Source organism: Erpetoichthys calabaricus, chromosome 10, assembly GCF_900747795.2.
Source record: "Erpetoichthys calabaricus chromosome 10, fErpCal1.3, whole genome shotgun sequence".
Taxonomy (NCBI): domain Eukaryota; kingdom Metazoa; phylum Chordata; class Cladistia; order Polypteriformes; family Polypteridae; genus Erpetoichthys; species Erpetoichthys calabaricus.
Window position 1 is genome coordinate 164,411,302 of NC_041403.2, and position 25,491 is coordinate 164,436,792.

At 45.6% G+C, this 25,491-nt stretch overlaps 1 protein-coding gene across 1 annotated transcript in view; it reads right to left on the minus strand.

Annotated features, from left to right (window-relative positions):
- Positions 1-364: 364 nt before the first annotated feature.
- Positions 365-25,491, minus strand: part of prex1 (phosphatidylinositol-3,4,5-trisphosphate-dependent Rac exchange factor 1) — a 126,362-nt gene continuing 101,235 nt past the window's right edge. The window contains exons 18-40 of the mRNA XM_028812388.2: positions 24,831-24,979; positions 24,267-24,352; positions 23,684-23,823; positions 19,622-19,733; positions 17,942-18,087; positions 15,445-15,606; positions 13,459-13,669; positions 13,090-13,327; positions 12,019-12,225; positions 11,828-11,916; positions 11,500-11,582; positions 11,327-11,417; positions 11,078-11,206; positions 8,786-8,827; positions 8,304-8,521; positions 6,994-7,096; positions 6,622-6,765; positions 5,841-5,949; positions 5,462-5,528; positions 4,928-5,115; positions 2,631-2,733; positions 2,325-2,392; positions 365-2,113 (exon numbers count right to left, since the gene is read on the minus strand). Coding sequence (XP_028668221.2) covers positions 2,071-2,113; positions 2,325-2,392; positions 2,631-2,733; positions 4,928-5,115; positions 5,462-5,528; positions 5,841-5,949; positions 6,622-6,765; positions 6,994-7,096; positions 8,304-8,521; positions 8,786-8,827; positions 11,078-11,206; positions 11,327-11,417; positions 11,500-11,582; positions 11,828-11,916; positions 12,019-12,225; positions 13,090-13,327; positions 13,459-13,669; positions 15,445-15,606; positions 17,942-18,087; positions 19,622-19,733; positions 23,684-23,823; positions 24,267-24,352; positions 24,831-24,979 — 2,928 coding nt within the window. The 3' untranslated portion in view covers positions 365-2,070. The remainder of the gene's footprint in view (positions 2,114-2,324; positions 2,393-2,630; positions 2,734-4,927; positions 5,116-5,461; positions 5,529-5,840; positions 5,950-6,621; positions 6,766-6,993; positions 7,097-8,303; positions 8,522-8,785; positions 8,828-11,077; positions 11,207-11,326; positions 11,418-11,499; positions 11,583-11,827; positions 11,917-12,018; positions 12,226-13,089; positions 13,328-13,458; positions 13,670-15,444; positions 15,607-17,941; positions 18,088-19,621; positions 19,734-23,683; positions 23,824-24,266; positions 24,353-24,830; positions 24,980-25,491) is intronic.

Here is a 25,491-nt window from a genome sequence, read left to right on the forward strand (position 1 = left end):
ATTTGTTAAATTGTGCCTTTCTATCCGTCTGTTACGTATATTGCTTTGTTATCCATCTACTGTATGTTATATAGTGCCTTTCACCTCTCTATGTGTCTGTATACAGAGAGAGATAGAAATGCACTAAAGAATATGAGGGACCGGAGTTAGGTCACCAAGTGACCAGAGACGAGACTAGCGATCACCACTGTGTTTAGGAGTTTGGGGGGGGGGGGGCACAGCTCCAGCACTCAAATACCAAGACCCTCCTCTTATGGGATCGCCCAAGCGGAGTGACGTTGCCGCGGAGACCGCACATCTGAAAGGGGTCCGACGCCAACCCCTTTTAAAAGGGGACAAACCTCCCAAAAGTGACTCCTTGACGTCTCTAAATAAATTTTTTTATTAGCCAGCAAACCAAGTTAACTTAACACGTTACAAGTTTTGAAAACATAGAAACTTTCTGTACAGCATCAGTGGGCAAATCAAAGCCTAGCGACACGGGCGGCGACCTTATTTACAACAACAAGACAAGACACTGAAGCCCCCGCGTCCGCCCCGTTTCTGGCTTTGTCAGAAGTGCTCTGCCGGACAGTCGTGTCGATGGCTGCCAGCACCCACTAGACAAAGAAATGCCTCATATGTCTTATATTAAAATAATAATAACAATAATAAAAAGTCAATGTTAGAACATAATAAAATTTAGGAATGCACATAAAAGGTTACAACTGATGAAAAAAAAATATACAAACGTATTTAGTGATGAAATACTGCAACCAGAAAACTAAAATCCCGACTCTGCCTCCACGCGAGCCACGCTGAATTTTGAAGTTTCCAACACAAAGTCCGTTAGTCACAGTGCTTGTGCAAAAGGAGGCGGCCTTACAAAAGTAAAACGCAAGTCCTGAAATGCCCTTAAGCGTCGAATTGGCGGACGTGTCCCCCGAGTTGTCACTTCTGAAGAGATACCCTTATACAGTACGGCCATGAGGATGTCGAACGCAGCATCTCGAGGTCCCCAGAGTGATGATGCGTACAGCCGGCCCACTCAGTCCCGAGTGATCCACATGGCGCCACCACGTGTGACCCACAGCGCAGAGCTCTTGAGGGATCAACACAATGCATCACCACCCCAAAACGAGATGATGAGACTCGGCTTGAAGCTAAAGACGTGCAAAAGTGAACAGCAGGGTACAGTAGCAAACATCACAGCTCCCAGAACCTCCATACCCCTTTGAAATGAAATGTCCTGCAGAGAAGGCAGCTGGCAGGAGGCACTTGGTGCTCGGCTAAAATCCTGCTAAGGCACGTGAGGGTTCGAATGGGAGGAAACTGAAGCACGATGGCATGCCATCCACTCACACCGTTCTGTCCTCTCTTCTCCAAACTCGCTTCACTTTGACATCTAAAACAGTGAGAACGGGGGCCGTCACCAACCGAAACTCGAATGAACTGAAAGAGTGAGGCCAACAGGATGGGAAGAAAAAAAAAATGGGCACGAGGCCCAAAAGGGGGGCACAAGTGACAAACATGGAAAACAGTGGGCACTTGTGCCCTTCTCCTCCCTGGTGTGCCAATGGTGAGAACATCGTCCATTGACAGCAGAACACTAAAGTTAAGGAACCCCTGCCGTCAGTCCAAACTTGTTAAACAAAACCAGACAAGCAGTTAGGGTTTGCGCAGAAACGAAATGTCAGTGACGTCTCGGTGTGAACTTCAACTCTCAAGATCCACCTGAGAGCTCATCCCGTCCCGTCTTTCTCTTCCCGTTTCTTTTATCCAGTGTTTTCTTTTTTTTTTTTAAATGGAATGTTGTTTAAGAATACTTCCTAGTATAAAACACTAAAATAAAAATTAAATAAAAGTCCAAATAAATATGTCAAGCATTTTGCAGACACCAGTGGGGATTACTAAGTGTTTCGGGCCAAGGCCAGGCCTTCTGGGCACCCGCCCAATGGCGCATCACAGCGGCGGATGCAGGCCGGGCTGAGCTCGTCTTCAGTGCCGCCGCAGCAGAAGAGGACGTGTGCGCCTCGATCTGCCCCCCCAAGACGCCTCTCCTTATCACTACTAAGTCCACCGTAGCCCCCTTCACAAATCTCCATCCACGGGGGGCAGGCATAAACGAAAGAGCCTGAAAGATGAAAGACAGAGGAGAATGAACAAGGAGAACTCAAGTCAGAGGGCATCTCATGGTGGGCCAGTAGGCTCAGCAGAAAGACCACTTGCAACCCGCGCCCCACCAAGGACGCACTCTTTGTCCCCTTCTGCACCTAACAAGCATGAAAGAACAGGAGCGGATCTGACCAGCACTTGGACAGCCTGTCCTAAATGGGAATACATACCGGGGGGCATTGGGAGGCAGCTGGTCCATCACCTTCAAGTTCTTGGCTGTTATTTCCACTCTGGCACCCTAATGGATGAAAGAAAATGAGTCAAGAAGCGAAAAAGAAAAAAAGTAGGCCAAGATGCCAGCACAAGCTTTACCTGGCACCATTAAAGCCTTGGCATCTCAAGCAGCTGTCCTGATTCTGTCAGCACTCAAAGCAACTTTCTAGAATTTCACCGTAGCCCCCAATGTGTTTTTTAATCATGCGAGATCGAGAAGATGTCGGCCGAACAAACACACCCCGTCACCCTGTGCTTTTTACCTGTTTCCTCATAATGTCGGTGGACTGCATGATGCAGCGGGGTTGCAGCCCGTGACTTCGCGCCAGTATCATAGTTTGCTCCAGAGACACGCTGAGGCTGCACCTGGGCAGGGATGAAGACACACAACATAAGGGGCTACTCCGACACCAAACATGGAGAAGAAGAAAAGCAGGCATGGAAAGGGGCAGCTAACTTGGATGGGAGACCACCTAGGAACATCTTGGGCTGCTGCTGGAAGAAGTGTGGGTGAGGCTAGCGGGGTGGGAGGGGGTCACTTACCCTGTGGTCTGAATGTGGATCCCAATGCCCCAGTGCAGTGACGGGGACACGGTTATATATATAAAAAAATAAATGGCGTTGTCCTTCAGAGGAGACGTAAAAACCGATGTCCTGACTCTCTGGGGTCATAAGAGATCCCTGGGCATCCTTCATAAAGAGTGGGGCGTATCCCGATGTCCTTCCCCAAACCCCCCACCACGGCCTGGTCATTCTGGCCCCCTAATCGTCCCAGGTCCATAATTCTCTCTCTCTCACTCCTTCACCATCTAACAGATATGTGTGGCAAGTGCATTGGCACAAAAATGGCTGCCGTCTCATCATCCAGGTGGACGCTGCACATTAGTGGTGGCTGAAGTGGCTCCCCACTTACAATGAAAATATGTTTACTATTATTCATTATTTATCTTCAGCTCTTGCTTGTTTTGGGGGGCTTGTCCCCTTACGATTTCTCTTCAGAATATGGAAGGCCTGCTCAACTGGGTGACTGGCTTGGCCATTCCAGAATTTTCCATTTTGTAGCTTTGATAAACTCCTGTGTGGCCTCAGCAGTCTGTTTGGCTCATCATCTTGTTGAAGGATGAAGTGCTATCCACTGAGTTTGGAGGCCTTTACTGGAACTTCAGCAGATCAGATGTTGCCACACACCCGAGAATTCATTGTACAGCTGCCATCAGCAGACCCATCATCAATAAAGAGAAGTGTGCCAGGACCTGTGGCAGCCATACGTGCCCAAGTCATAACACCCCCACAGCACCACCATGTTGAACAGATGAGGTGGTCTGCTTTGGGTCTCCACACTTTGCTCTTGCCGTCACTCTGATGAGGTTTATCTTTGTCTCGTCTGTCCACAAGACCTTTTCCCCAGAATTCTGCAGGCTCTCTGAAGTCCTTTTCCCCCCAAACTGTAATCTGGCCGTCCTGTTTTTGTGGTCTCCATCTTACAGCGTGACCTCTGTGTTTGAGCAGATCAGATGTTTCTACACACTTCATAATTCACATCAGCAGTCACATCACCAATGAAAGGAATTTTGCCAGGACCTGTGGCAGCCATACATGCCCAAGACATAACACCCCCAGCACCACCATGTTTAACAGATGAGGCGGCCTGCTTTGGATCTTTGGGCAGTTGTCGTCTCCACAATTTGCTCTCGCCATCACTCTGATGAGGTTCGTCTTTGTCTCGTCTGTCCACATGAAATTTACCCAGAATTCTGCAGGCTCCTTAACCAACCCCCCCCCCCACACCCCCACCCAACTGTAACCTGCCCGTCCTGTTTTTGTGGTCTCCATCTTGCAGTGTGTCTTCTGTATTTCTGTTCATGAAGTCTTCTGCTGATAGTTGTCTCTGACACACACACACACACACATTGGTCCCCTGAAGACTGTTTCTGATCTGTCAGACAGGTGTTGGGGGCTTTTACTTGACCATAGTGAAGATTCTTCTGTCCTCAGCAGTGGAGGTCTTCCTTGGCCTACCAGTCCCTTTGCGATTACTGAGCCCACCAGTGTGTTCTTTCCTCTTAGTGATATTCCTGACAGTTGATTTGGTCATCCTAAGGTTTTACTGATGTCTCCAATGGCTTTTTCAGCCTCATAATGGCTGCTTTGACTTTCATTGGCACAGCCTCATGTTCAGTAATGGCCATTACAGACTCTAAAGGGGTAGAAGCAGGCCGAGGTATCTGATGAAGCCATGAGACCCACCTGAGCAATCACAAACTCCTGTGACACCAATTGTCCCAAACATTATGGTGCACCCCAATGTAGAAAAAGTGTTGTGCGACCAAACTGTGTGCTGATCCCCTTACATGAATGTCTACAACGTTCACTTTAATCACGATGTCTGAATCGTTTGATTTGTAACTTTAAACTGAACAGCATGGGGGGATATCAAGGAAAAAAACATGCGACTTTGTCCCAAACAAAATGGAGGGCACTGTACATGTAACAACATTGAAAACGGAGGGAGCGAGTGGTCTGGAGGGCCGTATAGCACACGTGATGACGTCACCCTTACCTCTGCATCCCCGTTGCACACAAGGACATGTGACACGCTCCCAGCCGGTTACAGAACTCCGAGGAGATGGGCAGCAGGCTGATCCCAGGGGGCTGGCTACTCGTATTTCCTGTTGAGGCCTGCCTCACACCGACGTATGACTGCATCAGGTTGAACAATTCCTCCATGGCATTAAGGGGGCGCAGCAGCTGGTAAGAGAAACAGATTAGGGGGCAAGTTTACCAAACGTGGAAATGAGACTGGTCTGCTTTCAAAGCCCCCATTCATGTAAGTTATGAGAAATCTGCGTCACCCGGTGAACAGACAGGCAAACCTAAAAGCTCTCAAACAAGTTTGGCTTCACGGACGTCAAACTTCCATTCTTACACAAAGCTGAAACTTCAGCCTGCCAGACTAATGCACTTTATGTACCGTCGGCACGACTGCCCAGTGACAGACGCCACACACACTGTCACACAATAAGCCACCTCAAGGAGTGTGTTTGAGAAGCATAAGCACAGACTCAAAGGTGGGCTCCATGAGCGTGCCACCTACCTGATCAACTTTGACAACGGTGGTGTTGTAGTCTGTGGCTAATTTTGATCTCTCCAAGTAAAAGCCCCTGCAGCAAGACAAAAACACAAGCAGACGTCAAGCGTGATGGCCGCATTGTGAGACTAAAGTGCTGAAAGAGATTGAGAATACTCAATACTTCTCAAGAAACATCAGGCCAGAGTGTTGGGAAGAAGATGGGAAGCAACGATGGTCAGCTCTGGAAGTATAATGCAGCCCACGTAAATTATGAAGAGACTTTTGACTGGCATTATGTGTTGTGCTGTGCTCTGCAGTGGCAAATCCCACCTTAACTCCCCAACATCCTAACTTCACAAACCTGCCAGGATGAAACATGAGGTCCAAACTTCACAATCTTTACCTGAGCTTGCGATAGTAAGATGTCAGCCTTTCCATGGAGGCCGCGTTGATCTGCTGTTGAAACTCCTCTGAGGCAGCAACGTCTGGAGAAGCTTCTTGTTTCTCCATAGCTAAAAAGACACGAGTGACACGTTAACATTCTGTTGTCAAACACGAGAAGCACACATAGCAGTTGATTATGAGCAACCTAAACCTTGCACAGCTCTCAAGTTCCAAAAATTGCACTTTGCACAAGTTGTCATTGGCCACCGCACCGAGCGCCACTTCCCATTGGCCACCGCACCGAGTACCACTTCCCATTGGCCACCACACCGAGCGCCACTTCCCATTGGCCACCACACCGAGCGCCACTTCCCATTGGCTGCACCAGACACAGAGAGAGGAAACTACGGCTTCATAGTTGCACTGCTATCCAATGTTTTGGTGTCGTCACCATTGGCTGCACCAGAAATACAAGATGGCAGACACACCGAGGGAACTACGTATGGCGTCATACTTGCACTGCTACCCAATCTTTTGGTTTCACAAGACGTAAATGCCGATTGTTAGCCACTAGAATAATCTTCACAAGGCAGGCTCTTCTTGGCTGCACAACACAAATATCATGTGCTCAGAGAGTGGACTACGTCTACGCTGCTCTCCAGGCCTACTGGAAACACACAGAATACGACCGAGTGCTTCTTTGTTCACATCACGTCACGTGAGTTTTGGTGTGGCCATTTTGAAAGTAGCTGTAACAATGTCAGCCCCTAATGAGGTGTGTGGATTTGGCACAGACATACCCCTGGTGAAGAGCACAGTGTGCAGCCTCAGAGTGCCCCCGTTCTGAAACTTGGTGGGCAGCTCAGCAAAGTGGCAACTGTCCAGGTAAAAGATGATCTTCAAAGCCTGTCGTCCCCCTTCGACTTGATAACAGATTGAGGTGTCTGGTGAATAAGGAAAAAAAAAACCAAAAACAACCATAAGAAACTAGCCACCTTCATAAAAACGAGAGGACTTGGAGGACAAATAAAAAAATCCACCCAGAGATCTCGATGCCATCACATCACAACTCTTGCCTAATCTGCAGACAATGGAAGTTGAGAGCAATGGGGGGCTTTTCTTGGTCCTCCATGCAGATTAAGGCTGAGGTCATCCAACCTAAGCGTACTTACTGGCAACCCGCCACTCGTCTTCAAGCTGACGAAAGCAGATACTAACTTTACTCAAGTCCAACAGCGCAACCTTCATGTCTTCAAGCATGATGCGTTCTTCTTTCTGAAAGATTGCAAGGTATGAGTTAATAGTAATAATAATAACTCTTTACATTACGAAGCTACCACTAATGTGTAGCATCCACCTGGATGATGTGACAGCAGCCATATTTTGTGCCAGTACGCTCACCACACATCAGCTTTTAGGTGGTGAAGTGGTGAGAGAGACGGCCGATTACAGACAGGGGATGATTGGGGGGCCAGAACAACTAGGCTGTGGTGGGCCGTTTAGCCAGGACATCGAGATACACCCAACTCTTTATGAAGGACGCTCAGGGATCTTTCATGAGCACAAAGAGTCAGGACTTCAGTTTAAAGGCTCATCTGAAGGACGACACTGAGGCGTTAGGATCCGCATTCAGACCGCAGGGTCAGCGCCCCCTGTTGGCCTCACCCACACCTCTTCCAGCAGCAACCCAAGCTTTTCTTAGATGGTCTCCCATCCAAGTACTGGCAGGGCCCGAGCATGCTTAGCTGCAGGTGGGTGACCTGTTCTTAAGTGCAGGTGGTCTGATTGATGGATATTGAGCATATCTTATATATAAACGTCTATATGTGGAAGTGTGTCCGTCTGTCTCGGAAGTGAGGCTACAGCATGACGCTCAAAGAGCCAGCAAGGTGTGCCCAAGTTAACGTGTCGGAAGAAGAAACAAGTGTGAGGCTACAGCATCAAGCTGAAAGAAAGTGACTCCGTCGCCAAAGTCAAGCAGCCGAGGAAAGACCAACTCGCTTAGCCGCTGATAGATTAGATTAGATAGATAGATACTTTATTAATCCTAATGGGAAATAGACAAGTGAGGCGAGAACATTGGCAAAACGAAACCTTCGAGGAGAGTGAAACTCGCTTAGCGGCTGATAGACAATGAAGGTGAGCACATCTGCAAAACGAAACCGCCGACTCTGCATTTCAATTTTTTTTCTGACGATTTCAATAGTTTCTAGGAGCCCAGGCTTTTTACAGCACGGGTTTACACAGCTGGTCAAGTATAATTAAGCATCTGAAGAAGGAAAGGCTGCACCTCCGGTCACACGTCAGCTGCTTAGCATTACACGTGTGAGGTTCGTTTATTTTGCTGCAGATCAGACCCTCTCAAACAACACTGGCCAGGAGGTGACCTGCATGCAGGACCCTTCATTCACACTCGACGCTCTTTTCCCCTTAAAAGAAAGACAAGCGAGGTGCAGAATAACTGAACAGGTGGGTTACTTACCACGTGCGGGGACAACATGGACTGAAAATTGAGCAGGACGCCGATGGTAGCGATTTGCTCGAGCCACTTCCTGCTGACTTCCTTGCTCTCTTCATCGTATTCACCGCCATTGTTGTAGCGAAGGTTGAGGGCTGCCAGCAGCTGCTCCGACAAGGCACACATGGAGCCCACCAGACACTGACAGAAAATGGCATCCCTGCGCAGCTGCAGGTTGGTATCTGTAACATTCAACATATCCATATAAGACACTCAAGCAGACCCCAAACTCATGGCTTGCTGCTGCCACCAGACACCTGTCACCACCAATTTGACGTGCTGCCACTTCCAGATGCCATGTTACTTTTATTATGCCCATATGGCACTAGGCTCTCTGTGCCAGGCACTAGTTACAGAAGCGGGCCTAATGCTAAGTTAATCAAGTCCCGCTGATCCCCCTTCACTCCAAGCCACAGTGACATATTCTGCCCACTCCTGTCACTTACCCGTGCACTTCAGCAGCGCCAGAAGCAGCTGATTCTTTCCATCTGTCAAAAACAATTAAGAAACGGGTTACGAGATTTTCAGGGGTAGTGGGAGCACAAAGTGGGTCGTGCTTCATTCTGTGTATTTGTGGCCATAATCGTCATCTGCCAGATCTATGCAGGATACAGCATCCCATAGTTAACTGTAGGCCTTCAACCTCCTTAGCACTACGCTCACTCCAAGAGAAATGAATCAAAAACGCTGGTGAAAAAAAAGTTGTGTAACAGAAATGTATAAATATTAAAACATCAACATATACAGTAGGAGAGCAGGGTCCACTGATTTAGTACACGTCCATTGTGTGACGGTCGCCAACACACCGCCCAGTGTTAAGATTATGACAGCAGACACGCGATTCTTTACACACTTTTCTCATATTTTATACTGCTAGCATTCAAGAGGGTAGGATGACCATGACCATGCCCAACCCACACGATCAACGCGCCCCTTGTGTTACTGTGGGCCAACGCAGCAGAAGGCCCAGACACAAACATAGACATTTGCCACACGGTGAACAGCGCTTAGGGGGCCGACGTCTTGCTCATCTTTTATACTTTATCGTAATTACTTTTATTTTTCTGTCATGCAGGTGCTGTCACAAAAAAGTGAAGCTTCACAAGACCGAACTCACTGGGCATATCATGGCAGTTTGGTCGTATGGTGACGTTTAACACATCTGTTTCACTTTTGGCATCAATGTCTGATGACCAATTCACGTAGTCACCATTACCGCTCCATTCTAGCAATGGTTCAGCTTCAGTTCGTTCTAAAGCAGCTTTAACAGTGTTTGATTGTTGAAGGCTCCATCCCAGTCATGAATATTGATGAGTTACCTTAGAGTTGCCATAAAGTGAAAGGAAACAGAAATATTCATGTTTTTTGGCAGTATGATGTTATCTCATCCACTAGATGGCAGCAGAATACTTTCGTGTCATTTATTTACCTGTTTAATCCTGAACAGGGTCACCTGTCTGGGCTAGGGTTTGGTGCTGGAGCCTATCCCAGCTAACACAGGGCACAAGGTCACCTGTCCTTCGCAGGGCAAACACACACACACACTGGGGTCAACTTTGCATTGCCAGTCCTCCTAACCTACATGTCACTGGACTGTGGGAGGAAACCTGCAGCACCTGGGAAGAAGTCAACACAGACATGGGGAGAACATGCAAACTCCACGCAGGGAGGATCTGGGATGCAAATCCTGTACACCTTACTGGGGGGCGACGGTGCTACCACTGTGCCACGGCGCTGCCCAGAACACTTTCCTAAGAGTTATTCTGACTTAACACTATAAAGCAGACGATTATGTGTCGCTCCCCAAGCGTGACTCAGGTTTAACCGGAATTGCACAGAATTTCCAAACACGAGTCACACTTAGGGTTAATCAAGATGAGGTTAAGAGCCATCCAGAATGGAAACAATGATGAGAGGCAGACTCGAGTGATGACATTTCTACAGAAATTTTCCTCACAGTGTAAAAGTCTGCTTTTCATGGCAAGCAATAGAGTTCTCTGTATATGATTTCACAAACTGGACTCACTGGTCTGGATTTGTTTTAACGATAAGAGATTTTGAAATGTACTTGCATGAATATTTTTTAGCCACTCTTCATGTATCTTGACACCACTGGTGAGAAGATTACCAAATACAAACAATGTGTGGCACCAATGAGGCCTAAAAGTATGACATATGTCCACCATATTTACAGGATGGCATGGCACCAAAAGACAAAGTGCTACATCATTTTTGGTATTTATTAAAATTTCCCAGGGGGAGACTGCCTTTTTATATAACCCTTGGGGGGTTACAGCACAGGGTCAGCCATTGTACTATGCCATTGGAACAGTTTTTAGGTTAGGATAGATAGATAGCATAGCTGGCAGGATTAGATGGAGAGAGATAGACAGACAGACAGAGTGTAGGTGGCAGGATTAGACAGACAGACAGACAGACAGACAGACAGACAGACAGACAGACAGACAGACAGATAGATAGATAGATAGATAGATAGATAGATAGATAGATAGATAGATAGATAGATATCAAGTACCTGACTAGAGTGTTAAGCATTTTATATACAGCAAACACGATTAGAAATGCTCATAGGATCCCAAGCTTTAATTTGCTTCTAATTGCTTCTTATGGACTTCAAACTATTTCAGTCAGTTAAAGTTAGGGGACACTCAACCATCCAGAAGGTCGCAGATTCAGGTCGTGGCCTATAAGAGCTACAGAGAAAATGTGCCACATACTATCCACCAGACTCTGAAGGTTCTCCACCAGTGTTTTGATTGAGCTGGGAAGATTCCACGGGTCCTCCTGAATGTTCTTGTGTATGATGGAACGGCATTTTGTTGTCCAGTCATCTGTGTGTCGAAGCTCTGGAATGTTAAAAAGCAGAATTTAGAGAAAAGGTTGAGAGGTAACACCTAATTTAAAAAAAAAACCTGGCTGCATTTAAAGCAAGTTGTGTTAGTGGCCTGGTCACGTTCGGCATTCACCTTGTGTGCTGTTCTCTGTTGAGAAGTGCTTGGTTTCTTCAAACGCCTTGGTAAGAACCGGGCCTCTGAGGAGAGAGTTGATGGACTCAACCTGGATAAAGCAGAAGATGGAGATGTGTCACGCCATCAGGCCGAGAGCACGCTCATCAGCACAGATGAAAGGCGATGGTTACCTGATTAAAGAGGTGCTCCAGACAGCCATGCAGTTTGTCCTGTTTGTCAGAGGAAATCCGCATGTCACACGGCAATTCATTATCTGTGAAAGTCAATTAGTGATTCAGGTATGGACTTGGGTGACAAACTGCACCTGGTGCACCAGAGTTCCCCTCTCCCAGGTAATTACATTTGTCTTCAGAATTCTATTCTGGGGACCCAATTGTTCAATGTTGGCTAACACACTTGAGACAGAGTTGCCCTTTAAGTGTTACAGCGGTGATGCCATTTGCATTACAACCCCAAGTAAAAAGAGTGTTTAGTGATCCCTCATTCTTGCCTGCTCACCTGATCCCATTTCGTCACTGCCAAGGTAGGAGCTGTTACTGCGCACACTGGTGTATGAGAGCACAGAGTCCCGATTGCTGTTGCATTCACTGGAAAAACAAGAACATACCAAGATGTGACCCCAAACACACGTCTGACTATTTTCTCGGGCCATCCCAGTGCCTCTTCTAGCATCCTGCTGCATCTCGTACCTGTACGAATCCCTGTAGCTCATGGTGTCATGTCCAGAATCCTCCTGGTCGTCCTCGGACACTTTGAAGCAGACCCGCTTGCTCCCGCCCTGCTCGGCCTTGTCCAGGTCTCCTTCTTCACTCACCAAAGCAGAGGTAGGAGCTTCTTCTGAAGATGGGGGTTCACACTCTTCCGACTGGGTAGGCTCAGTGATCGATGAGAGGAGGCTATGGCGAGAAATATGTGATGAGAAAAGGTCTGCACTTTTTATACCATCTTGCCTTACGAGGACTTGCTTCTTTTTTTAAATAAGAGCTGCTGCTCATCTGAATCTCCACATTATGCTGGTGGAGATGGTTAGGGTTAGGTGATCTGAAGGGGGTTTGTGCGCCCCTGACAGCTATGTTTTGTGGAGCCTCCCAACACAAATTGGTCCCATATGAAGGACGTCAGACAAACAGCAATTCAAGGCCCGTCCTCTTCTCCACATCGGGAGGAGCCAGTTGAGGTGGTTCAGACATCTGATGTGCCTACCTGTGGAAATTTGTTTTAGAGGCATGACCAACTGGGAGGAGACCCTGGGCTCACTGGGAGGATTGAACAGGAATGCCTTGGGACCCCACAATATGAGTTGGCAAGTGTCGCTGGGGAAGAGGGGTGTATGGACTTCGCTGCTAAGACTCGGCTTCAGATAAGCGGTGGAAAATGAATGTATAAATGCTAATCGGCCTGCACATCCAAGTCCTGCACATACAAGAGGGGTTGTCCCAAGGCCCTTAGCCACAAAAGTATTTTTTTAACCAGTAAATCAAACATCTACTCTTTATTTCTGAAGTCCCAGACATAAAGCACTGTCGCACCAATCGCTGAGCTGCCATTTTGAAGTGACCAACAGGATTCATCCCCTCTTCAGACTGATGAATATGATCTGAAGGGTCAAGAAGCCCATCGCTCCATGTAGAACTACTGCTCCAATCAGGGAGGTTAACCCAAACCCATTTCTGGGTCACTGTCCCAAATGTTACCCTCTGGTGATGGGTACAGGGCACAAACAACCCTGGCATTTCTCAAACATTAGCAGTGATACATACACATCAATTTGGGCGACATATTGCTTCATCTCTTTGACGGCGAAGTCCATCTTGGTAAAGAGCTGCAAGAAGGCCTCCTGAGTCTCCAGGTCCTGCTGCTTGAGTAGGAAACTGAGCCCTCCTTCATCCTGACCCATCAGACACTCTGGATCGTCACTGTCTGGTAGCTGGCACTTCCATGTGGGGGCCGCCATGGTGGTGATACAGTGCTGTGTGTGGGACATCGGGTTCAGATTAGCTGTGGGCAAACAGAGGTGTGAGTAAATAACGACAATCAAGAAGATGGGTGAGAAATCAAATAAAGCCCTTTCATTTCGGTTGAAGTAACAGTAGCTGGTCCCCTGGTCTCGGCTTCCAGACGCCACTTACCCTGATCGGGGTCTAATCCAAAGAATGAATTTTTGCGTCCAAACCGGATGCTGAAGGCGCGTCCCGCTGAGGTAGAGGTTTTTGGGTGGGACACCTGCATGACACTGACGTGGCAGTTGGTGGGGCAGAAATCGAGACTACTCAGTGGCTGACTCTTTGTTGTAGCCGACTTGAAGGTTGGCCAGGCTTTGCTCTTCAGCTCCTGAGCAAACTGAACAAAAAAACAAAACAAAACTTCAGACTGTGCCACTGGTGCAGCCCTGCCAGGCACACAATAATCAGGAAGGTCCAATGAATGCCACTCCTTGACCTTCACTTCTGCCCGTTGTGATTTAAGAGGACTAAAATGAGCAAAAGGGCAATATGGCCAGTCATGCTTTAAATGTCAAAGGACGTGGCTGCCATGCTAAAAGGAGGTCTGTTGGCTCAGACCACTCAACCCAAGATGCAACATTACCTCGATATTTGGATCACAGTACTGTAACGGGATGTGGTGTATTTTAAATTGCATAACGCTTTGAAATGAAGTACACCCTCTTTTATTAAACTAAACATAATACTAAACCAGACCCCCAATGAGCAAAAATACGTCAAATAAAAAAAAAAAGTGGCCTGAATTTCCTTAAGGGATTCCCTTAATGGTGTAAATGAATTTCATGCATCTTTAAGACTACAAATTCATAATTATTACAGTAGTACATTAACTTTAGCACTGGGTGACACTTTGTTAGATGAACTCTTAAGCTTGTAGTAGGACCGTCAACTAATAACTTGGAGAGTTTTCATTTACAGAAATGTACATTACCGTTTTTAATCGTGTACCAAGCACCCTCGTGTAAGACGTGCATCCTAATTTTTACAAAGGAAATCGCAAAAAAAATTTGCCCCGTGTACGACACGCGTTGCGATTGTATAGGACGCGTTTAGGGCACGTGTTCCGCGAGATGCCCTTCTGTTTTTGTTGCATGATGAAAGAGCAAGCGAGTGAGCGAGAGAGAGAGTGTGCAAGTGAGTGAACGAGCGAGAGAGCGCGAGAGAGAGAGAGTGTGCAAGTGAGTGAGTGAACGAGCGAGAGAGAGCGAGAGCGCAAGCAGAAGTAGTAAACATTACAGAAAAAAATTTCCTCGTGTATGACGTGCACCCGATTTTCTAATGCTAATTTTTGGGAAAAAATGTGTGCGTGGTACACACGTAAATACGCTATTTTGAATATGTCTGAATCTGGCAGCATATCCTTGCCATATGAGGCAAAATTCAATATAAGAACTTCTCACCATAATATTTTCCTAGCATTTTGTAAAGTTCATAGAGGACACAATAGTAGGGTTACTCAAGCAAAAACAAAGTGTCTGTGGTCTAAGTATTAGTTAACTAAATGGAAAAGATCACGGGGTGCACGGTGTCCCCTTCCCTGTTTTTAGCCTTTTATTCATAAAGCTTTGATGAACATTTATACTTAAACATTCAGGCGGAAAGAGTGGAACTGAACCGAGCCGTCACACTGCAGTGCAACGTCAACTTACCAGTCTTGGCTTCGTCACATTGGTTACCTGTGTCCTTCAGAAATCGATTTTAAAGGATAAGTTGGGTATCTGTCAAGTCAAGGGGGCAGGTACTCCAAAATATAAGGAGTAGTACATTCCAAAAACGGTAGGAGAAGTTTGGAATTATTCAAGTTAAAGTTATTTCTTCACAAACGTGGTGTACGTGCATTTATTGCTTTCTACAAATTAAAAAAAAATGATCTTGCTGGCACTGGTGCTTTCCAATGGAGACTAATAGACAAAATAACTTGGTATGGCATAACTTTTCTTTTAAATGAAGAAATAAAAAAAATAAAAGGCTTGAGGATAAACTTACAGACTGCTTTTTACAGAAAGAAGAGTCAATATTACTCCACTCAGATTTGACAGAAAAATTAATTGAACAGGCCCTCAGCTGTGACACCAATGTGCCACTCTGTAGGCAGGACTGGGCAATACTCACCTGTTGGTAGCTGATGATACGCCTGCCGATGTCTTCCAGTTTGGTATCACAGATGCTGTGGAACTCATACTGAGGCATGGAGACCAGCGCACCACTGCTGCCAATGAGGAGTCGGCAGGTGTTCACAAAGTGCTCATCGTCAACCGCAAACGATTCTAAGATCTGAACAGAGAGAGTAGAATTACAAGTTCCGCTCAGGTAGGAATGGTCAGTGCCGCAATTTTTCTGTGACAAGAGGGAACAAATGAGGGCAGCGCAATTCTGTCATTCTCAGGATGAACCAGAAAGTCAGACATTTGAGGAAGGAACTGCTTCTCACTTTAACACTAAAACCTGCATGGATATTTGGAAACATTGCTTACCTAAAGCCATCTCTCTCTCTCTCTCTCTCATATTATATATATATATACAGTGGAACCTCGAGATACGATCACCTCTGTATACGAGAAATTCAAAATACGAGGAAAGTATGAGCGAAAAATTCAGATCTAAATACGAGCATTGGCTCGCGTAATGAGCCACGAGCCAGGCTGTGGGTATAGCTCGCGGCTTAGCAAGGGGGCGTGGTAGCAGTTGCGAGCCGCGATCTGCGGTGTCTGCGTTTCTCACTTAAGTGCACAGGTGGGAAACTGCCCACATCCATGATCGTTCCTGTGGCTGATGGGCTGCAGCTGCCATGTCCTCCCCGCATATATAGAGAAGCGCGAGCCGGTTAAGGGGGAGAAAAAGTAAAAGAAAAGAGAGAGAGAGAGAGAGAGAGAGAGAGAGAGCGCAGGCAGGCAGGCGAGTGAGTGCAGGCTCGCGTGTAGCTGAACAGGCGAGCCAAACAGCTGAAGCAGGACGGTGTAGAGAAGGTCAGCTGCATTAAGAGTGTCTCGCCTGTTGCAGAGCCCGCAGGTGAGACGCTAACAGAGAAGAAGCACCGGGGATTGTCATCTGTTTTTTAAAGACGGCATCCTTTTGACGTTTTAACCTCGTGTTAAAGGATTGTTATTCTTGTGTATTTTAAACCTCCACTTCACAACTGTTTTAAGGATTATTTATTTAAAGATTTATTGAATGCTCTACTGCACTTTGGACACCTGTTTTGATTCTTTTAATAATCAGTTATATTATTTACCAGTGTTATTTATTAAAGGTAGACTACAGTATATATAATTTATCAGTGTTATTTGTTAGGAAAATTGATTTTTATGTTAATATATTTGGGGTGCAGAACGGATTAACTGGATTTCCATTATTTTCAATGGGGAAGTTTGTTCTAGATACGAGAAATTCGCTACACAAGCTCAGTGCTGGAACGAATTAAACTCGTATCTAGAGGTTCCACTGTGTGTATATATATATATATATATATGGCGCAGTGGGTAGCGCTGCTGCCTCGCAGTAAGGAGACCCGGGTTCGCTTCCCGGGTCCTCCCTGCGTGGAGTTTGCATGTTCTCCCCGTGTCTGCGTGGGTTTCCTCCCACAGTCCAAAGACATGCAGGTGAGGTGCATTGGCGATTGTAAATTGTCCCTGGTGTGTGTGTGTGTGTGTGTGTGCACCCTGCCCGGGGTTTGTTTCCTGCCTTGCGCCCTGTGTTGGCTGGGATTGACTCCAGCAGACCCCCGTGACCCTGTAGTTAGGATATAGCAGGTTGGATGATGGATGGATACTATATATATATATATATATATTAGTGGCAGTTGACCAGGGAGAGGGACACCTGAAAGGAGGACGGACCGGGTGAGAGGCATTAACTTTCCCTGTGCACAAGACAGCAGCCCCCCGGGCGGTATCGGGGCCACAATCGTGGACCACCGGAGCTCATGTCTTTTGGGCTCCATGGCCACCGCCAGGGGGAGCGGAACAACTTAACGAGCCCGTTTGGGCTGTGATGCAGCCACACCCTAAAGTGCAACCTAATTAGGCTATTTGCCACCTGAAGCACTTCCAGGTGGGCTATAAGAGGAGCCTGCGGCCACCACTCAAGGAGCCGGAGTCGGGTGCAAGAGGACGGAGCTGCGAGGGGTGGAGTGGAGTGGAGTGGAGGTGGCAGAAGAAGAGTAGAGAAAAGTACTGGGTTTGTGCACAATATTGTGTGTGGTGTATAATAAACGGTGTGTTTTTGTACATCGGGAGTTCGTGTCTGTCTGTGCCGAGGCTGATCTCTTGCTATATTATAATTATTATATATATATATATATATATATATATATATATATATATATATATATATATATATATATATATATATATATATATATATATATATATATATATATATATATATATATATATATATACACACACACACACACACATACACACACACACACATATATATCTACATACATATATTTATTACACACACACATATATTTTTTTTTCCTAACTGAACTGGTTTTTATTAATCTTTTTCTCGCACACATAAATATTTATGCTGTAAATGAATGCTTATGCAGAACTGTAACCCTTACACAATGAAAAGTTGCCGTTCCTGCCAAACTACCTACCTTGGCTGCCAGGCTAAAGCAGCCTTTTGGCTCCAAAATTTTTTCCAGAACGTGAGTCTTGATGCCAGCTGTGTTGAAGTACTCGTACAGGACTCCATGCTCCAAATGGACATTGTCCACTGTCAGAGTAATCAATGGTAACTCCCCTGGATAAAGTGACATGAAACTGTGATCAAAGGATGAAAGTGGACGCAGACATCTGTTATAGTTAAGGACATGAGAGGCAGGCAAAAAAGAATATGTTATTAAACCCAGGATACATTTTCAATCTACATTAAAGTAACTGTGCAAAATAATGAAAGGTTAACCAGATAGATAGATAGACAGAGATAGATAGACAGAGATAGATAGATATGAAAGGCACTATATGATAGATAGATAGATAGATAGATAGATAGATAGATAGATAGATAGATAGATAGATAGATAGATAGATAGATAGATGTTAAAGGCACTATATAATAGATAGATAGATAGATAAGTGACAGACACTGTATAATACAGAGATAGACAGATGAGAGAGAAAGAGAGAGATAGATAGCTATGTGACAGCCACTATATAATAGATAGATAGAAAGATGAAAGGTACTTTATAACAGATAGTGGGGGTCCTCCCTGCATGGAGTTTTCATGTTCTCCCCATGTCTGTGTGGGTTTCCTCCCACCATCCTGAGACGTGTAGGTGAGGTCGATTGGCGAAGGTTGTGTTGTGTGTGTTCGCCCTGCGATGGAATGGCACCCTGTCCAGGGTTTGTTCCTGCCTTGTGCCCTATGCTAGCTGGGATGGGCTCCAGCACCCCCCCTGTGACCCTGTTCAGGACTAAGCAGGTTAGAAAATGAGATGAATTTAATTTCTTTTCATGCGAGAAAAAAGAAAGAAAGTAGAAAATGTCTGAAATGTTTGCACGATCCAAGACCATATGACCTGTTAATTTCTGGGAATCTCGGCTGCTTGACATGTGATGACGTCTTTCATTAAACGTACTGCTACCGCTGCCACATCGTAAATTTATAGAACATCAGGCAAACCGGGTCACCCTGTGCTGTCTTCTAAATCTGATCCAATGGTTTGTGGCTTGTTTGAAATTTTCCTAAACACAATAGGAATCTGCAAAGGTTCCAGCAGCAGTCGTACAACAAGGAGAATTCAGTGACACACGGGTCAATTGCAAATGCAAGCAACAACTCAACAGTCTTCAGAAAGTAAAGAACTGAACACCAGTTTGGAGCTCATTTTGAAATGTAAAGGCTGCTGGCCATCAGTAGACGGCGAAAGCAACTCCTCTGCAGGCCAGAATGGTACACACAAGGGTGGATGTCGTGGTCAATGATGGAGGGCTGGTAGTATATGAAGTGCTGTTCTCTTCATCACTGAAGCCAGAGGGTCCCAACTAACTCCCTGGACAGAGTGGGCCTCCCTGATCAGTTTGTGTCGCCTGTGGCAGTGCTGCCATGAACCTGTTGCTACACACCAGCAGAGGATCTCTAACAGACAACTGCATACTTAAAAAGACCTGACCCTCCCTCAAAAAAAAAAAAACGCTTTAAACGAATTGAGTTTTCCTACCAGCCCATAATTACACGATCTTCAATTGCACCTAATTCATTTGTCCAGTTTGTAATTCCCCTTGACATTTAGATTTTGAATTTTAGTTGCACAGGACACAGAGAGTGACATACCTGCCCCTGGCTGAATGCTGTCGTCCTCTTCCATGACAGAGGCCTCGCTGGGACCCAAGGTTTGCTCCTCCTCTGCGTCTTCAAAGGTCCGGTACACCCACTGGTTCAAGGCCTACAAGATGAGGGGGAGACGAAAATGAGTAGCGGGTGTCCAGGAAATAAACACGTGTGCCCCTGAGGAATGGCAGCAGACATGCTGATGCCCCATTGGCAGCCTCCCACCCAAGCTACACCCTCTGCTGTTTACTGTTCCATCCGGCTACCGTTGCTCTTATTTTTCTTAATTATTACTTTTGTAACCCGAATCAAGGTCATCTTGAAATGATTTTTAGTATGCATTATGCCTACCAGCTTTCAGAGCTTTTATTATTTTTTAGTTTGCTTTGTTTTCTGCCAGAACATGACAGCATCTGAGAACGCTGAAGAAGAGATGATGCTGTTGTACGCTCACCAAGACAATGATTCGGAACATCTGTGCGACTAATCAGCCAATCAGGTGGCAGCAGTGCAATGCATTAAACCCTTCAGATAAAGGGCAGGAGTTTCAATTCTCAGTCACAGCGATTTCAGCTCTGGTGTGATTACTGGTGCCAGACAGGCCGGTTTGAGTATTTCTGTAACTGCTGATGCCCTGGGATTCTCAAAGCATGACGGTCTCTAGAGCAGGGGTCCCCAACTTTGGTTCTGGAGGGAAGCAGTGACTGCAGGTTTTCATTCTAACCCTTTTCTTATTTAATGACCTGTTTTTGCTGCTAATTAACTTCTTTTGAATTCATTTTAATTAACTTGTTTTTTTTTTTTTTTTTTTTAAGATTTGTTCCTCTGAGTTGCTTCATTTCTTTCCTTAAACGGTACCCAAAACAGAAATGAAATGTGAAGTGAGGGAGCCAACAGAAGACCAACAAAGTCTGGGTCTCAAACTCCAACCAGTTGCTTAATCAGGTGCAGAGTCTCATCGTTATTTAAACTCGCTCTTTAATTCCATGGCTTTTTGACACAAATAGATGAACATACACAGGCTTGGTCCACAATAGAAGTAAAATCCTGCAGTACTTCTTTATATTCCCTGTTTTGTGCCCCAATAAATGCAAGTTATCACCAATATACTAATAACCCAATTGTGCTTCACTCACTCAGAATATGGAACCAATGTAGAAAGCATTTTAAGATGGAGAATCTTTTATCTGTGGCACCTCTGCATGAGAACCCCCTCTTTCAACCCTCGCAAACACATGCAGTTTTTAATATCTGGAAAAGATTTGGGATTAAATTGCTCAGAGATCTTTATATAGACAACATCTTTGCATCCTACAAACAATTACATTCCAAATTTAACTTTCCAGCAACACATTTCTTCCACTATCTTCAAATTAGGAACTTTGTTAAACAGAACCTCTCCGATTTTCCTCATCTTGCACCCTCGTCCATGCTGGAAAAAATACTGCTTAATTTCAGGGACTTAGACACCATCCCTGCAATATATAAAATTATTTTACAGTCCCTCCCTTTCAAAGATCCAAGAGGACAATGGGAAAAAGATCTCTTAATTAATATATCAGAAAGGGAGTGGAAAGTAGCAATGCAGAGAATTCACTCGAGCTCCATATGCGCAAAGCATGCAATTATTCAACTCAAAATTCTATATCGAGCACATCTGTCTCACCTACAATTGTCCAAAATGTCTCCAGGGCGAGATCCAACCTGCAAACGCTGCAATCAAGTCCCAGCCTCACTTGGTCACATGTTTTGGGCCTGCGCCAAATTAACATCATTTTGGACCAAAATTTTTAAGTGCCTTTCAGACAGCCTTGGGGTCACAATCCCCCCCATATCCACTAACAGCTGTGTTTGGTGTTCTTCCAGATGGGTTTAAAGTGGAGAAGGACAAACAAACTGCAATTGCATTCACTACACTTTTGGCACGCAGACTTATTTTGCTAAACTGGAAGAATCCTAACTCTCCTCTTTTAAGTTAGTGGGTAACCGATGTTTTATACTATTTGAAATTGGAAAAAGGCGGCACGGTGGCGCAGTGGGTAGCGCTGCTGCCTCGCAGTTGGGAGATCTGGGGACCTGGGTTCGCTTCCCGGGTCCTCCCTGTGTGGAGTTTGCATGTTCTCCCTGTGTCTGCGTGGGTTTCCTCCGGGCACTATGGTTTCCTCCCACAGTCCAAAGACATGCCGATTAGGTGGATTGACGATTCTAAATTGGCCCTAGTGTGTGCTTGGTGTGGGTGGGTGTGTTTGTGTGTGTCCTGTGGTGGGTTGGCACCCTGCCCAGGATTGGTTCCTGCCTTGTGCCCTGTGTTGGCTGGGATTGGCTCCAGCAGACCCCCGTGACCCTGTGTTCAGATTCAGCGGGTTGGAAAATGGATGGATGGATGGATGGATGAAATTGGAAAAAATCAAATATTCAGTTAGAGGATCTGTACAGAATTTTTTTTAAAACCTGGCAGGATATAATCAATAAAATTTTAGAATAAGCTCTTAAAGCACAGAGGAAGTAATTATCTCCGCATTTCTTTTTCTTCTCCATTCATCTCTACTGGCCTATTAAACTCATCAATTTAGGTATGTTTACAAGCCGTAAGTTTTACCCCGTTGGCCATGATCTCTCTCTCTCTCAGGGGTGGGGGTCGACTTGTTTTTCAATCCTATTTTTTGTAAAAATTGGTTGATTTGTATGAATGATTACAATAAAATTAAGAGAAAAAAAAAGAATAATTCCATGGCTTGTCGCTGCTCTCGTGGTGCAATAGCAGGCATTTCTGAAATTGTCGATTTTCCCTTTTCTAAGAGCACTGGGGACCTGAGCAGATCGACATTCCTGAGACCTTCATCATTCCTTATTTTCAGATATTGTATGATGGTCACAGTTTGCTGGTCCCGTTTTGGCTCATTTTGTATCTCGCTATTGTTTGTCGGCTAATTAAGGAAAAAAGAAACGATTAAGGGGTCCGAGTCTTCAAGAGCAAGTCAATTAAAATAAATTCAAAAGACGTTAATTAGCAGCAAAAACAGGTCAGAATGAAAACCTGCAGCCACTGCAGCCCTCCAGGACCTGAGTTGGGGACCCCCTGGTCTAGAGTTTACTAAGAATGGTGGGAAACCCAACAATTATCCAGTGAGCGACAGTTCTGTTGATGAGAGGACGACGGCCAGACTGCTTCGAGATGACAGAAAGGCTCCGGTAACTCAGCTAACCAACTGTGGTTGGGCAGAAAAGCATCCCAGAATGCACAACACATCACACCTTGAGACAGACGGGATACAACAGCAGAAGACCACGTCGTGTTCCAATCCTGTTAGCCAAGAACAGAAAGCTGAGGCTGCGGTGGGCACAGGCTCACCAAAACTGGACAGCTGGAGACTAGAGAAGCGTTGCCTGGTCTGATGAATCTCCCTCCTTTTCTGCTGATGGCATGGGTAGAATTTGGTGCCAACAGTGTGAATCTATGAACCCAACCTGCTTCGTGTTAACAGTCCAGACCGGTGGTGGTGTAAAGGTATGGGGAATGTTTTCCTGGCTCACCTTGAGCCTGTTAATATCAATCGCTCATCATTTGAATGATCCGAGTATTGTCGCTGACACTGTCTGTTTGGTCATGGCTCATTCTTCTAATGGCTACTTCCAGCATGTTAATACACCGTGTCACACAGCAGAAGTCATATCCAGCTGCTTTAATGAACATGACATAAAGTTCAATCTTATTCAGAAGCCTTCCCAGTCATTGGATCAGAATCCCGTAGACCACCTTTGGGATGTGACAGAACGGGAGATTTGCAGCCTCAATGGGTGCGCGACAAATCTGCAGAAATTGTACAATGTAATCATGTCGGCATGGACCAGAATCTCAAAGGACTCTTGTGGAATCCATGCCATGAAGAACTGAGGCCGTTTTCAGAGCATTAGGAGGCCCTAGTCAGTATGACTATAGTGGTCCTAAGAATCTGATGAGTGAGTGTGGATTAATACAGAAATGAACTGAAAGAGGGAGGGTGAAGCAGCTGGCATCAATCAGAAGTAAAAACAACAAGAGTCTAATGTGACGAGGATACTCACAGGCTTGGGTTCATCTTGACTTGAACGGTGAGCAGTAAAGTGATCCAGGACCTCGGTGGCACTCTCGCCGCTCACGCTGTTGCCGTTCACTTTCAGGACACACTGGCCTGGCTGAAGGCCTGCAGAAATCACCGCTGATCCTTAAAAGCAATGAAAAGAATCAAGCAATTCACTTTGATCAGCTCCTTAGGTTTGTGGTCCCGCTGTTTACTCCTGACCAACGAGGATGTTAGCTAAGTGGGGGGCAACAGAGATCCTGTACACATGTGGTTATGAAGTGTGTGAGCTACACAGCGTTCTCATGGGTCGTGGCATTCAAGTGACTGAAAAAAATAAAACATGAAGAGTGAGATGGCAAATTCTTGACCACTTGGTGGGCTCCTGACCGATATCCCAATTCTCCTAAAGTTTGTCAAATCCGATCCCACCAATCCCTACCTAATGGAAGCACATAAAAGAAACTCCCCATTTAATGAGATCACACAAGGTATGCATCCAAAGCAATCTGACTGGCAGCAAATCAACACTGCTGGGTCAAAGTGGGCCTAAATTGACTTTTTTGTTGGCCAAGGAGGTGGCTTACCTTTTCTTATGCTGTGAATGTAAGGAGGAGAAGTTCCACGTATCTTGACGGACATCATTTCTGGGTGGTCGGGGATTTTGACAATTCTTAAAAAGAAAGAAAACAAAGATGACATTTTCTTTTGTTTCATCACGATGCAAAGCTTTTTAATAAGAAGGACGCATCTGGACTTCCCAACAATGGCACCCCTGGAGTCTTTGCATTGTGCCTCTCTTTATAAAGCCCAAAGACCGCTTATACTTATGGATCATATTCCATTTTCATCCCCCAAAAACCAGCACAGCAAAGCGTACCATGACAAAGGAAAGCTGAGGACATATAAAGAAACGCATCCTGACATTGTGGTATCAGACCACCTCCCACTACACTTTACAAAACCACTTGGAAGAATGGCAGCAAGTGAGCACGGTGGCGGGTGACGACAGTGGCACAGCCCTGCTGCTAGCACAGCTTTCAGAGTTTTAATTTGAGGTTTTGCATCAGACCCTTTAACAGGAGGTACTCTTTGGGCAGCACAGGCAAAGTCTGAACTCCAAGACAGACTGCTCAGGACTTTAAACTCACTCTTTTCCTTTGATCGACACCAACATCCTCAGTGACCGGCGGATGCAGAAGGACTGATTGATCATGGTCTCCACTTCTTGGAAAGGCCTCAAAAACACCAGATCTTCATTGATGGCATAAATCTTCCTGCCAGCAACAAGCCCAGCCATCTACATGGGGAAAAAAATGGGAGGGGCTCAGTGGTCACATGTCCCAAATCATCACATGTGATTTGTTGCAGTAATAACCAATGTGGCGGTAATGAGAGGGAAGAGGACATTAAATTGGCATGCAATTAAAGTCAATATTATTGTATCAGAACAAGAACAAGAGGCCAGCACTAAATACAGAGTGGCATGGAATTATAAAAACCATGGCAGGGCACTGGAGGAGGTCAGCACCACTTCACTAATATAGCAGAACTCCAGCAACTAACACTGAGAAAAAGACTTTAGGAAGAATGGGCAGCAGCTGAGAAATATAAAAATGTAAATAATAAAGAAAAACAGTAAAACACATAAATACAAGGATTAAAAACAATAAACGTGTACAAATAAATGCACACAAATGTACCGATGTCTGTGCATACAAACATGCAAGCACACGTAGGTCTATCACAGCTTGCATTATTCATCAGCCAATCAGAGCAAGCGCAGCATGTGACTCAGGCCCAGCGTCGTCT